Source organism: Pelmatolapia mariae, linkage group LG16_19 (assembly GCF_036321145.2).
Source record: "Pelmatolapia mariae isolate MD_Pm_ZW linkage group LG16_19, Pm_UMD_F_2, whole genome shotgun sequence".
Classification (NCBI taxonomy): Eukaryota; Metazoa; Chordata; class Actinopteri; order Cichliformes; family Cichlidae; genus Pelmatolapia; species Pelmatolapia mariae.
The window spans coordinates 59,542,585-59,556,331 of record NC_086241.1 but is presented as its reverse complement, the minus strand read 5'-3'; the positions used below and the strand labels follow the sequence as shown (position 1 = coordinate 59,556,331).

At 43.7% G+C, this 13,747-nt stretch overlaps 1 protein-coding gene across 2 annotated transcripts; it reads left to right on the top strand.

Annotated features, from left to right (window-relative positions):
• Positions 1-3,889: 3,889 nt before the first annotated feature.
• Positions 3,890-13,021, top strand: foxo3a (forkhead box O3A). Of its 2 annotated transcripts, XM_063498571.1 has the most exons (3): positions 3,890-4,339; positions 4,421-5,349; positions 9,890-13,021. In XM_063498571.1, the coding sequence occupies exons 2-3, from the start codon at positions 4,795-4,797 to the stop codon at positions 11,192-11,194; spliced, it is 1,860 nt and encodes a 619-aa protein (XP_063354641.1). In that variant the 5' UTR covers positions 3,890-4,339; positions 4,421-4,794; the 3' UTR covers positions 11,195-13,021. The 2 variants fall into 2 exon arrangements, with proteins under 2 accessions (XP_063354641.1, XP_063354640.1); XM_063498570.1 differs by having other exon boundaries at positions 3,890-5,349.
• Positions 13,022-13,747: the final 726 nt, after the last annotated feature.

Here is a 13,747-nt window from a genome sequence, read left to right as displayed (position 1 = left end):
GTTATAACGCAGATTTCTTCCCACACTGTGGTATCTGGTTTAGTCGTCATGTCCTCTTCCAGCTCAGCTTGATAAGCCATTAGCATAGAGGAGGCGTTGTGGGCTCTCACTGACAGAGCCGCTGCCTTGTAGCACTTATCTGTAAGGCTAGACTGGAAGCGGTCTGCTTTGGAGGGGAGAGATGGAGCCGATGAGGACAGAGACGTCTTCGGGTGAAGATGGCTCGCTACCAACGGCTCCACTTGTGGCATCTGGCGGAGGCCGATAGACTCCATCCCCTCACAATCCAGCAGGGAGCTCCCCACGATGGGGTGTTTCTCGCTGTAAGGTTTTGCTTTCCACGTCATCGCTATCTCATCGAGTAGCTCCGGGAAAACAGGCAACAGATGCTTCCCCGTCTTTTTCGCCTTAGGCAATTTCTTACCGTCAAAACGAGATTTCACAACCTCCGTTTGTACGGCGGGCCACGGGATGTTGAGCCTGGCAGCTGCGCGCTTGCACATGTCCTGCATGTCGAGATCCAGGGGAGACGGCGGTGTCGGTTTTTCAACCTCGCCGGTAGCCGAGGGCTTTGCAGCCCAGCCGCTGCTAGCCAAGGAGGTGGAATCTTCCTCCTCGTCGTCAGACAGCAGGAGCTCCGAGTCAGCCGACTCATCTCCGTCCTCGTTGGCATCTCCTCCCCAGATGACTCCAGCATCAGGGAAAAGCTCACGATCTCCGTGTGCCTCCAGCGACGGGAAAGCGGTCGCGATGGGCTGGGGGTCTGCCTCTGCCCAGCTCGGCCCTGGCGTTGCGGCCAAATCATCGGGCATCTCAGTATCTCCTTGCGCCGCAGCAGCTTCACACAGCAAAGGGTCGCCGCCCGACAGGTTAGCCTGGCGAGCTAGCCTGCGGCGGAGTAGCTTGCGTGGGAAAGCCGCGCAGTGGATACAGTCTTGTGCGGGTGTCAAGGCGGCCTGAGCGTGGGATAAACCCAGGCACGCCGCACACACGGGGTGTGTATCCCAGGCAGAAATTTTCTTGCCGCAGGGACAGAGTTTTGCAACTTCGTTGGCAGCCGTAGCCATGGTTAGCTAGAGGGTTGCGCACGTTAGCGAGACTGACACCGAGTGCGGAGAATATTGCTATTCTTCGCTAACGTGGGGTGAAAAGTGTTGCTACTTTTCTACAGGTATTGCTACCCAATGTGTAAAAAGACCGCTAGCGTTGAGGGGTATTGCTACCTGATGGTAAAGCTAGGGGTATCTTTATTAGCAAAGTGTTGCTACTTCGCTTTCGGAAAATATTGCTACTTCCCTGGGTGAAAGTATTGCTACTTGGCACCAGCACTAGTAACAGAGCAGTATTGCTACTGCTTGTATGCTAGTGGACAACTGAAAAGCTGGGAACAAAGCGCCCGGCGACCGAGTTGTTCACTCGAATCTGTGGACAGTTTAGCTTTAGCACCCAATCGCACAGTTGTCTACAGGCTTCTGTGAGAAGCGAGAAGAGGTTTTTGAATGACATCTGACGCTATGTCAGGCTATTATATAGGGAGGCACTAGCCCCTCCTGACATGGGCGTCACCTAGCCAGCCTGTAAAGGCTGGCGTAATGGTATTTGAGCTTCTGATGAGGTCACGCAGGAGGCGTTCCCCATAGTGAGACACGAAACGAATGCTATGAAAGAGAACTACATAATCTAAGCAGGAAATAGCACCTATCTTCTTCTAAAGCGATGGTGACCGACTATATATAGGGCTGTTTTCGCGTCTAATTGGTCTGGCCAGTACCAATACCTTAGGCGGGTAAACATGGCAACCAAAATAAACATATTAGGATCACACACCGCTCACTAACCCAGCATTAGTGCATTTACATAGATAAACTCTTTCCTATATGGACAAATTTTTTCAACAATTTGTTCCATAATCCATTAAACAATCAACAGAAAACATTCCCACACAAGAAAACCCCTCCACTTGGTTTAGCCCAGCGCGGTTAAACATGACGTCACCTGCACTATAAAAGTCGGGAAATACTGGGCGAATTTTAAACATTTGACCAGTATGGAGAGCAAGGGGAGCAAAACTCTGGTAAGTGTAAACAAAGGAAAAGCAAAACCCTAAACCTGCAACATAATAAAAGAATTTAGCAATTTATCAAAATGAATTTGCTTTAACTGCATTAATTACTTAAACTGTCACATAATGCTAACACAGATGGATAGCTTAGATAGCAAGTGAACCACTGTTGCTTTAGCAATAGCAAATCAACAAATAAACACATGGTTTAAAAATAAATATAATAATTATCTGTATTATACTGCTCTATGTCACAGTATAATGTAAAAGATAAGCGGAGAATCTGAAAGTGCTTCAAGTACTCGCCCACTTTTTTCCAATCTTCTGAGCCCATGGGAAGTGTAGCCTTAGTTTTCTGTTCTGACAGGAGTGTCAAACAGTATGCTCTTCTGCTGCTATACCCAGTCCACTTCAAAGTTTGGTGAAGGACAACATGCAGAGCATTCATAGATGCTCTTCTGCATACCTTTGAGTGGTTATTTAAGTTACTGTTGCCTTCTTATCAACTCTAAGCATCAGTAAGATCCCATTACCCAGAGAGCTGCTGTGGACTACAGATATTCTCTTTTTGGACCATCATTCTGGAATCTCCTGAGATGGTGGTGTGGGAAAATCTAGATCAGCAGTTTCTGAAATACTCAAACCAGCACATCTGGTACCATCAACTATACCATGTTCAAAGTCACCTAAATGACCTTTCTACTCCATCCGGATATTTGGTTTGAACTTCCTAAGGCTGTCTTAATCATATCTACACGTGTAAATGTACTGAGTTGCTGCCATGTGATTGGCTGACTAGATATTTATGCAAACACAGGTGTTTGATTACTTTATTGGTGTACCTAATAAAGTGTCCAGTGACTGTGCATACACACACACACTCCTGCCTTCCTGTGATTTAAACTTTAATTATACAGTAGCTTTTAGATTCATTTTGGCAATATGGCTTATAAGAGTTGAATAGTTTCACATGTTGGGGAAAACCCTCCCTTTAGGCAGGTTTTATAAATAATTTTGGTGGTTTTGCTATTGTGAAGTGTCTGCAACAAATACCAAGGTCGATATCTAGAAATGTACTCCAGTGAAAAGAAATTTATAAATATTTTAAGCTCTTCAGTTCTATTTTCTGTTTCTATCCTACACTGCTGGGGTGTTTTGTTTTTTAAATAGTGGGTCCATTCAAAATCTGTTTTTTGAACTCTGATTTAAATCTGTATTGGCTATCAAAGACTTATCGGATATCAGATAACAATCTTTGACCTGGAAAAACATCAGAGGCTGTGTGGGTAGGTGTGCAGCTGGCATTCTTCAGGTCAGTATAACCACCAAATTTCCGTAAACGGTTACTGTCAGGACCTGACTATATCTAGCTCTGGTTTCAGATAGGAAAATGACATGTTTAGAAACTGCATATTTGAATAAGGGACAAAAACAACAACCTATTGTGAGGAGCGTGTTTATTTATTCTATACTTTTACCTTTTTGGTAGAAATGTATAGGTTTTTGCTGTGGCTTAAATGTTTTTTAATGCCAGTCAAGTACATATTAGGACTGTATTCCTGGCAGTGTGGGAGGAACTTAAAGGCATATTTGGAGAAAATGCACATTTTCACATATTTATCGACTTTAACGATACAGTCAGTTTTTCAGGTTATAATTTGGGTTGGTTGTAATTTTTTTTTTACATTTGTTTTAAAGATGACCTATATATTCTGACATCCAGTTATTTCCCCTGTATTCCTGATTTTTATGTAAACGTTTTTTACTCCCTTTTTTCGTGTAATATTCAAGTGAATAAATCCAGTTTTACCGTTAATTTTTGCGCACTGGAGACTCTCCGATGGTCACATTAGAGGTGATGTCATTGGCGAGCGGACATCTCTACACTGTCGCTTTAATTTCAGTGCAGTCCAGGGGGCAGGATCGCTTTTTCCTTTTTAACCCTCTTCTCCTGGGCTCTGAGCGTTTGCGCCAACCGCAGCAGCAGCAGATTGAATGAAGTGTGTTTGCAGGCAGCTGGGCACACGGAGGACGCCGTGCTGCTTCGTCCGGGATGCTAGACTACAGCCAGCATCATTATTTTTCAGCTCTTAACGGGGCGGATTTTTAGGCTCGGTGCATTTTCCCAGCAGCCACATTTTTAAGAAGGTGCAGGCCCTTAAGAAACCGTCCTCTCATCGCCTTGATGGTATCTGGACTGCAGCGCTCAAGCGACTGGCAGCTCCACAGCACGGCTGATTAAGAACTTGGGGAAGGGAAATGGTCAAGATGGCAGCTGTGCGTGGAGTGATGAAACTGATGTGGTGGCATTAGATGCAGCGTGCGTGTACATTTAAGATTTTTCCCTTTGTCATGCAGGATCGCCGTGCGGGACGCGGACGCTTGTGAAGGAACGCCGTTTTGGATTCCTCCGAGACTCCGCGGACTCTTCACGTCTTTTCACTCCACAGTTCGCGAAATTGCAATGCATGTTGGCCAGGGTGTGGGCTTAGCACGACAAAAGGCGATGTTTTGGTGATTGTGGTGAGCTCCAGCTGCTCCGTGTGCTGCGGACGGACGCCGTGCAGGAGGACTGATAGACGGACACGTGCTGGGACCGAGCTGCAGGCAGGGACACTTGCATATCTTGCATAGTAAATAAACTGTCCACGAAGCCTGCACGCAACATTGATGGAATGCGACCCGAGTGATTTTATAACCCTTTGTGCAACCCCCGACAAATTACGATCAACATGGCTGAGGCGTCGCGCAGCGGCAACGAGCCGCCTCTAAACGTTGAGATAGATCCGGATTTCGAGCCCCAGAAGCGGCCACGGTCCTGCACTTGGCCCCTGCCCCGTCCTGAATCTGGTGCGGGCAAGCCCGGGGCAAATGACACTGACGTAATCCCCGAAGAGGAGGATGATGAGGGTGGGAGCACGGAGAGCGGCGCTGCTCAGAAAGCCAGCGGCGGCGCTGTTAAAACCCGAGAGCCGAGCAGCAACAGCTCCATCTCCCAGCCGGTGGAGGTCCAGCGGGGCCCCTGCAAAGAGGAGACCGCCGACGGCTCGCCGTCCTCGGCGCAAACCCCCGCAGCAGCTCTGGGCGGTTCTGCCACCCAGCAGCTGAGGAAGTCCTCCGCCCGCAGGAATGCCTGGGGCAACTACTCCTATGCAGACCTCATTACCCAAGCCATCGAGAGCTCCCCTGAGAAAAGGTTGACCTTGTCCCAAATCTATGAGTGGATGGTGAGATCCGTGCCATATTTCAAGGACAAAGGCGATAGCAACAGCTCTGCTGGCTGGAAGGTGAGCGGTGATGTGTTGGGGCTGTCATTGTAACAAAGACCAGTCTTTTTTTTTTTTTTTTTTTTTTTTGTCTTTAACTTGTCCTGTAAAGACATGCAATGCACAAAGCTCATTTTAATTCGGAGATGGAGGCAGTGGGTGCAATCACAAACCTGTAGTCTCATCAGTTACTGGCTATACGCTTTTATTTATCAAACATCCCCTCCTATCAGCAGGGGATCTGAAAATGTGTACCAGTCTAACGGGACATGGTGTAACTATATGTAAACCAGTGTAGTTGTAGTAATGCGCATCACATTACGGGCTTCATTATGCCTCTAAAATTAAGGATGCAGACGAACCTCTGAGAACAAAGCGGCTTGCTTGAAAGTTGAAATCCAAAAAAACGTGCAATGCAAAGTTGATTTCACTTTCAGACAAACTGCTCAGACTGCAGCACAGACTTCACCAAAGCTTCAGCCGGGCCTTGCTTGTGTTTGATTTTCAGGATTAGTTTGGCCTGGACCAAACCAATTCATCTGTCATGGAATCTAGTCTGATGAAAGCTTTGAGCTTTGCAGGATTTAGATGGTGTGTGTGTAATCCTGCACAACTGGATATGCAATGCAAGCTGATTCCAGTGAGCAGCTTCTTTGAATGAATCACACTGGTTAGATTGTGCTGGTTAAGACTGTGCTGCATTTATAGAAGGGGAAATAAAATAAAAAAATCACCCTGAACATGTGAAACTGCTTAATCTGCACAGAATCGGATAATTAGTTTATGCTCAAAACTGCTAGATGTCAGTTTTCATTCATGTTTAAGCTGCCTGATGCATATTTGAGATCTTGGCAGATGTTGACTGGAAAAGGAGAGTTAATAACAGGGTTTCACATGTGCTGACATCAGCATTTCCTAGGAGATGCTTTGGAGCTGTGTGACATTCAGCATTCAGGTTGAGCCTGGCAAATGTGTCCCCAGCAGGTTCAGGGTTGAACAGATGGGTTTTAAATTCAGACCCGTCACACATCTCATTCGGCACACTGAAAGTACACCACCTTCAGTTTTGAGCTTTGTCTCCAGTGCTGTAAGTCAAACTAAATATTCAGCCCCTGTATGGACGCCCATCAAACCCTCTGCGGTTCAACCCCGCTGTTGTCTTTTCATGATGCCTGGGCACAAGAATCAATCAGCTGACTATAAATTATGTAGGTCAATGTGTAGCAGTATGAGAGAAGCTCAGTGTTTGTCTTTGGATCTGGCTCTGGTTAAACTGGCATTGCTCCAGTCCCTGCTCAGAACGAGGCTTTGCTCAAAGGGTGCTGCAGCACTACTGTGACTGCGTGTGGGGGAGGGGAAGGCAGGAGTTCGCTCTTTGTGATTTCTCTTGTAAATGCAGTACAGCTTGTACTGTACGTGCCTGTGAAGCTTATTGGATACCTTCATATATCCAATAACATTTCATCTTAAGGAGGCAGACGGGTAGGTTGCGCTGCTGTATGTTTGCTATCGGTTTTATTCATATGGATCTGGTTACCTTAAATCTTTAACAACAACAACAAGGTGCTTCAGTCTTTTACTAATTGTGTACAGGAAGTGAATTCAATAAAAGAAGCATGTTTAAAATTCAGTACTTCTGCAGTAAACTACCTTTGAGTCTTCAGATTTTGTTGTATCAGTGCCTTGGGCATTTTGAGGTTGTAAATCTGCCTGCTCCAATAATTGAATATAACAACAGTATATCTTAAAGCCTAATAAATAATCACAGACTTGAATGAAAAACCTCCTGTGTCAACACCGGACTGTATCCGAGGCTTATTTGTTGCGACTCCACTGTATTGGATTGCATTAGATTGAACGGGACAGGTGGTGTTATTGTGTTCTCTGCCTGTAGCTCATGGGATAAGCAACATGTTGGAATATTTGACTTGCCCCATCGACAGGTGTGGTATTGGATATCATGGTAGTGATAAATTTACATGTAAACATTTTGATTAGTTAGAATGTGTAGCTGAAAAGAGATACACAAATCCCACTGGATAGATCGATATCAGAAAACAATTCTAAATTGATCAAATTTAGCTTTAATGGATGGAAACTTTCTTTTTTGTACCTCGCTGTGGTCTGTTGTTCACCCAGTGAGTTCTTGTCAGTGAGATAGCTTTTATGCAAACTGATTCAGTAGTAGCAGAGACTCTGACTTTGTCTATATATATTAGGACAGGAAATGAGTGGATTAGTGCATTTCTAACCAGAAATAAAAGGTCTAATGGCTGCTCATCTGTTGTGTAAACACACAGACCAGATGCAATTGCATAAGATTTCAGCAAAAAACAGTGAAACACTTATCAGGTATGCGTTTACTGCAGTATGTTTGGAATCACTGTTATGCTGAAAAATGAAGCTGTTGCCAAAAGGATGTTTTCCAGATGTTGAATCAAATCTACCATATCAAATGGTATGACAGAGCCTCTTCTGTACAACAAAAAAAAAATTGTATTCATCACTCCATAAAACCTGTTGCCACTGATCATCAGCCCAGTTCTTGTGTAATTTAGCATACCTCAGCCTTTTCTTACTGCTTCTCTTAGGAATGGCTTCTTGTTGGTGGGTCTTTACTGTCTCAAAGCATTAAGAGGGAAAACCTGCTTGTTTGAGAACCCTCAGTCATTAAAGCCCAGATCAAGTGCCTTAATGAGACCAATTTCTGGTCTCCTCTTGGTGTAGTTTGTTTTGTGTTGAGCTTGTTTAGCGGTTAAGTTTAATCATCTTAGAGATGGGTTTAAATGGGACCTTGAGTTAAATCAGGTTAATTTAAGCTTTAGAGAATTGAGCTGAAGCCTCTCCCTGTGAAGCTGGCCTCTGGGTTATGGAGATCACTGCGGAGTTTCTCCCTCTGTTACTGAAGTGTGAGCTCCAGCTGTTTAATTTTGTACGTGGTAGGGAACATCTCCAGGGAAATCCTGTAGACCTTTCTGAGCAGCCAGAAATGGGTCACAGTGCAAAGAAATGTCTATGAAGACACTGCAGCATTGGTAATTAGTCCTTTTGTATTAACCCTTTAAAGCCTGAACCATGAAATAAATGCTAGAAAACTCTCTATTTTTTTTTTTTTGAAAATGGATTGTTTAGTGAATCTTGAAATGACGATAAATATTAATTTGCATACAAGTTTAAATTTGTATCATATTAGCTACATCAGGCTTTTGTTTTCCTTTCTATATTTTTTTTTGCAAAATATTTAAACTGATATAGAAGTAACATCTTTGATACACTTGGCCTTAAAGGGTTAAATTACAGTTAACCCTGTGCAATATCCTTGAGTCACTAATTTCTTTATTTTGCTAGGAAAATGGTATGGAAATACAGAACATATGGCAAAAAAGCATATGGAGTTCATAAATTTCCACTGAGCTTGAAAGTCAATATTTGGGATGACCACCTTTTTATTCTTTAACACAACCTGAGGTTAGGCAAGCTTGCTGGGAATTTCAGTAGTCTTTGGGAATGGGTCTCCAGGCTTCTTGAAGGAGATTGAAGTTCTTTGGATGTTGGCTGCCTTTTTGTTCAGTTATCTGTCAAGATGATCCCACACCGCCTCAGTAATGTCGAGGTCTGGGCACTGGGGAGGCCAATCCATGACCGATGGTGTTCCCCTTTTTGAGTTTTATCAGTTGTGTTTTTACTGCATTGGAAGTCTATTGGGATTGTCCCAAAAACACTACTGCTAATCACACCTTCCAGATTGTATTGCACGGTGATGTCAAACTGTACTTGTTTGCATTCATGATTCCATCAATTTGGCAAGATTTCAATACCTCTAGCTAAAACGCAGCCCAGAACATAACAGAGCCTCCACCATGTTTTCTAGATGGCTATAGACAGTCACTCTTGTACCACTCGACTGTACATATTGACAGCAACTTGAACCATAACTTTCAAGCTCCATAATACCTTTTGCCACTGACTTTTAGTCTTTTGTAATCGTCTGAAAAGTCAGCAGCGTCTCTATTGGTCTCTATTTAGAACACAAAATTCAGATAATTTCAGTCCTGCAGTTTTATTGTTGTTATTGTTATTTTTTTTATTTTGTCATCAATTTGTCCAGTTTTCTCAAATTTTAGGAACACTGCACACCATGCTGAAAACATAGTACTGTAGATGAACAACAAAACCTTAAGAAGTTTTGTAGGGGACACAGAATACAGCACTGTCTGCTTACAACACTGAGTTTTATATTCTGTTGTAGTGATTTATATTATCTGGCTCATTGCTCCTTTGTTGGGCTGTTATAGAGCTTGGCAATTACTGTAATACATGTTGTAATCTTCTTTTGTAGTTTTAAGCTTGAGTGAAGTTTGAGAACAACACTAACAGATGCAGCAGGAACACACATTCTGACTTGGTCCACTTTGTAGGTCACATCTCATTAAAGCTTTTGAAGCTCCTAAAAGTACTTAATACTTAATCGTATCATGTACACAAGATTTTTTTATGAATTATTGTTCATACTGGGAAAGTTATATTAATACTTTTTCTTAATCATTTGTCTTTGTTGCAGAATTCCATCCGACACAATCTTTCCCTCCATAGCCGTTTTGTGAAAGTCCAGAATGAAGGAACTGGGAAAAGCTCCTGGTGGATGGTCAACCCAGAAGGTGGGAAAGGAGGTAAAGCTCCCAGACGTAGGGCTGTGTCGATGGACAACAGCAAGTACATCAAAGGAGCCCGAGGACGTGCCACAAAGAAAAAAGCCTCATTGCAGGCTGCTCAAGATGGGAGCTCTGAGAGCTCCTCGAGCCTCTCCAAATGGACAGGAAGTCCCACCTCCCGCAGCAGCGACGAGCTCGATGCCTGGACAGACTTCCGCTCTCGGACCAATTCCAACGCCAGCACGCTCAGCGGTCGTCTGTCCCCAATCCTGGCTAACCTGGAGCTGGATGAGGTACCTGATGACGACTCACCCCTGTCGCCAATGCTGTACTCCAGCCCCAGCAGCATGTCTCCGTCCACTGGACCAACAGGACTGTCTGATCTGGCAGGCACTATGAACCTCAATGACGGGCTCTCTGACAACCTGATGGATGATCTTTTAGACAATATCAGCCTCACAGCATCCCAGCAGCCTCCTCCTGGAGAGGAAGATGGGGCCAACAGTCAGGGGAGTTCAGTATTTACCTTCAGCTGCTCAGGAAGCAGTTTAGGTAGTCCCTCTAGCAGCTATGGGACAAACCCACTCTTCAGCCCTCCGTCCATCACGAGCCTGCGACAGTCACCCATGCAGACCATCCAAGAGAACAAGCAGACCACTTTCTCCTGCATGTCTCACTACAGTGAGCACCAGGCCCTAGATCTGCTTGGGATGGACTCCCACAGCCACAGCAATGTCATGATGACCCAGTCCGACCCTCTGATGTCGCAGGCCAGCACCGCCATCGCTCTGCAGAACTCCCGCCGAAATGCCATGCTGCTCCGCAAAGATCACATTCTGGTTAACCACACCAGTGCAGGCCAGGCCCAAAGCTCTTCAGTGCCTGGTTGGCAAGCGGGCTTGTCAACCTCTGACAGTGACGATGGCCACCCTGAAACCAAGCAGCTACACCTGAAGTCTCCTAGTAAGAATGCCTCTATGCAGCTCAGTTCCAGTTTAACCAGTCAGGACCGTTTCTCCGCTGATCTGGACCTCGAGGTGTTCAGCAGCAATCTGGACTGCGACATGGACTCCATCATCCGCAATGAACTGATGGACGCAGATTGCCTGGACCTCAGCTTTGACTCTCGCTTCACCTCCACACAGAACGGCAACAAGAATTCAGGAAGCTTCTCCAGCTCGAAACAGAGCCCTCAGAGCTGGGTGCCGAGCTGAGGAGCTGTCAGAAGTAAGGAAGGTGTAAATTTGGGTTAATTGTCCTGCGTTGTGCAACTAGAGGGAAGGAAGGTATGTAAGCGTTTCAGTAGACTTTCTACCTATTTTTCATTTGCGGCATTAACTTCAGTACTGTACTGTAGGTGTCTGAGACAAAACAACGGTGTCTTCACAGTGAAGACAAAAAATAATTGTTTCAAAAGATCAATGCCTGGCCAGTATGAACAAACGGTACTGAGTGGAATGAAACTACAGTACCTTCAGTTAAAACTACATGGATCAACTCGTATTAGTCTCAGGGATTCACTCATATCACAAAGTAATACATAAAACTGAAAATGAAGTGTTTTCATCCTGCTTTCTCTCCTCTTTCACACCCTTTCATACCCAAAACATTTTTTGCCAAACCAGCTGTCAGCCTGACTGATGGCCTGTTTACAAAAAACTGCAGAGAATGTTACATTACTACGTTCCAGTGGAGGATACTTGACAAGCTGCTTTTTTTCTGTTTTTTAAAGATTTCTTTGAGACGTAGCCTAAATGGACAAACAGTTTTTTAAAAGCTTTCCCTCCCCATTGATGCACCAATTCACACCAAATATCAGTATGTAATGTTATCAAGATGTGAACTGCTCTACATGATGTGTTTTTTGTATGCAGTGTTTTTTCAATTTATTTTTATTTTTTGTAGCAAATTTTACCCTGTGATTTTTAAGTGACATTACTGTGAATTCTGTTCCCTCTGAAGAGGTCCATTACTGAAGTATTGATGATGTTTCTGCTGCAGATCCCTTTTTAGGTCCCTCCTCTTCCACTCACTGCAATATTGGAAGTACTGCTCTGTATACAGACCTTAGGACTGAGTTAAGGACACGATTTAGTTCTAGTTACCACTTTTTAGTTGTCAAACACTTGGGACTACTTGGGTTGAAATAACCACATTCAGTGACTCGCAGCGCTCTACAACTACACCAGTTTTGGCGTTGATTTGATGGAGTTCTTGGTGCTCTAAATCTAAAGATAGCAGGGAGTGGCTGCAGATGAAGCACCGTCAGTAGCCTCTCCTTTGTTATCAGCACTATAGCAGGTGCTGGGTGACATGTTTTCAACACTGGGAGGGTGTGTAGTATCTTGGAGTTTTCTTTTTTCTTTGTAATGAAAGAAATGACCACAGTATCTTAAATATTGCCAAAGTTTATCTGCATTTAAATAAGTGGAAAGAGGCTACACAGTGCATAGCTAATCAGAAGTGTGTGATTATAAGGGCAAAAAATCTACATCAGCACAATTCTGTAGGAACAGCAGGATGCTTTTTAAAATTGTTTACATTTTTAATTTTTTTTTTTTTTTAATTATCAGGAGTGTTTTAGTAAATTTGTCATGTTGGATCATTGTAAAAACACATTTGGTTTATTTATTGCGATACTTGTTGCCATTGTTCCTCCATGCACATTTGGTTAGGGCTGTTTTCATTGCTCTGTTCACTGGGTGATCACTTGCACAACAAATGAAAGGGTCCTTTGAGAAATGTTTAACAGTGTTGAGTTAACCAGATTAAATAATTCTCATTGGCTTAACCTTTTAACACATTTCTGCACAGCTGTGCTTCCACTTTTTCTTTTTTCTTTTTTTCTTTTTTTTCTTTTTTTTTTTTTTTTTTTTTTTAAGTTGACTGATTTTTACGGTCTGCGTTAAGGTTTAAATTTCACTGCCAATCTCCACATTTCATACCTTCCTATTGCTCCTACAAAAAAAACCATGAAGTTGACATTTCCACTTGTAAAGCAAACACTTGGTTTTATCAGAGCTGGTGCATGTAAATAAAGCATAAAGAACTACTGAAAAGCTGGAGTTTGATGTTGTCTTTTGTTTTTAAATCTGTCCCTAGAGGAATTCCACAGCTGTGGAGGTGATTTGCTATTGGATAATCATATCATTGAAGAACCAATCACACGCTGTATCCAAGAGGAATAGACCATTTGGGCCTAAATCGGGGTTTTTGAAGGCAAGGAGCTGTGATTGGTGAATTCAGGTGCTCCTCAAAGATGTAATAGTACAGTGATGCAATGACTTGTATTTGAGATATTTTTATTACAAACTAGAGCACAAAACAAAAATTACATTGTGACTGAAGAGTCTGACATCAGACGTGACAGCCCAAAGACTGGTTGACTGCAGTGAAACGATGGAGCCCTCTAGAGCCTGAATGGAGTCACTGAGTCCAGCTGCCCATGCCCATGGATGTTGGTCTCCATGGACACACCACAACAAGTCAGCGTTGAGGCAGAGATTTAGCAGGACTAAAGGAATTATTTTTATGTCATTTGAATGTTTTGATCATTGAAGATGTCAGACATGTGTGCAGTGTACAAAGTTTCCTCCTCTGTGAAGGTGAAGCAGATGGAGGCAGAGCTGTGGAGTCACCTCTCTGCACTCAAGGCAGAGATTGAAGAGAATAGAGGAGCAGGACCTTCTAATGCCTGCAGGTTTGTCTGTGATGTATTATTTAAGCTCAGATTGCCAAAAGGGTAGACCTGAAAGCTATCCTCAACT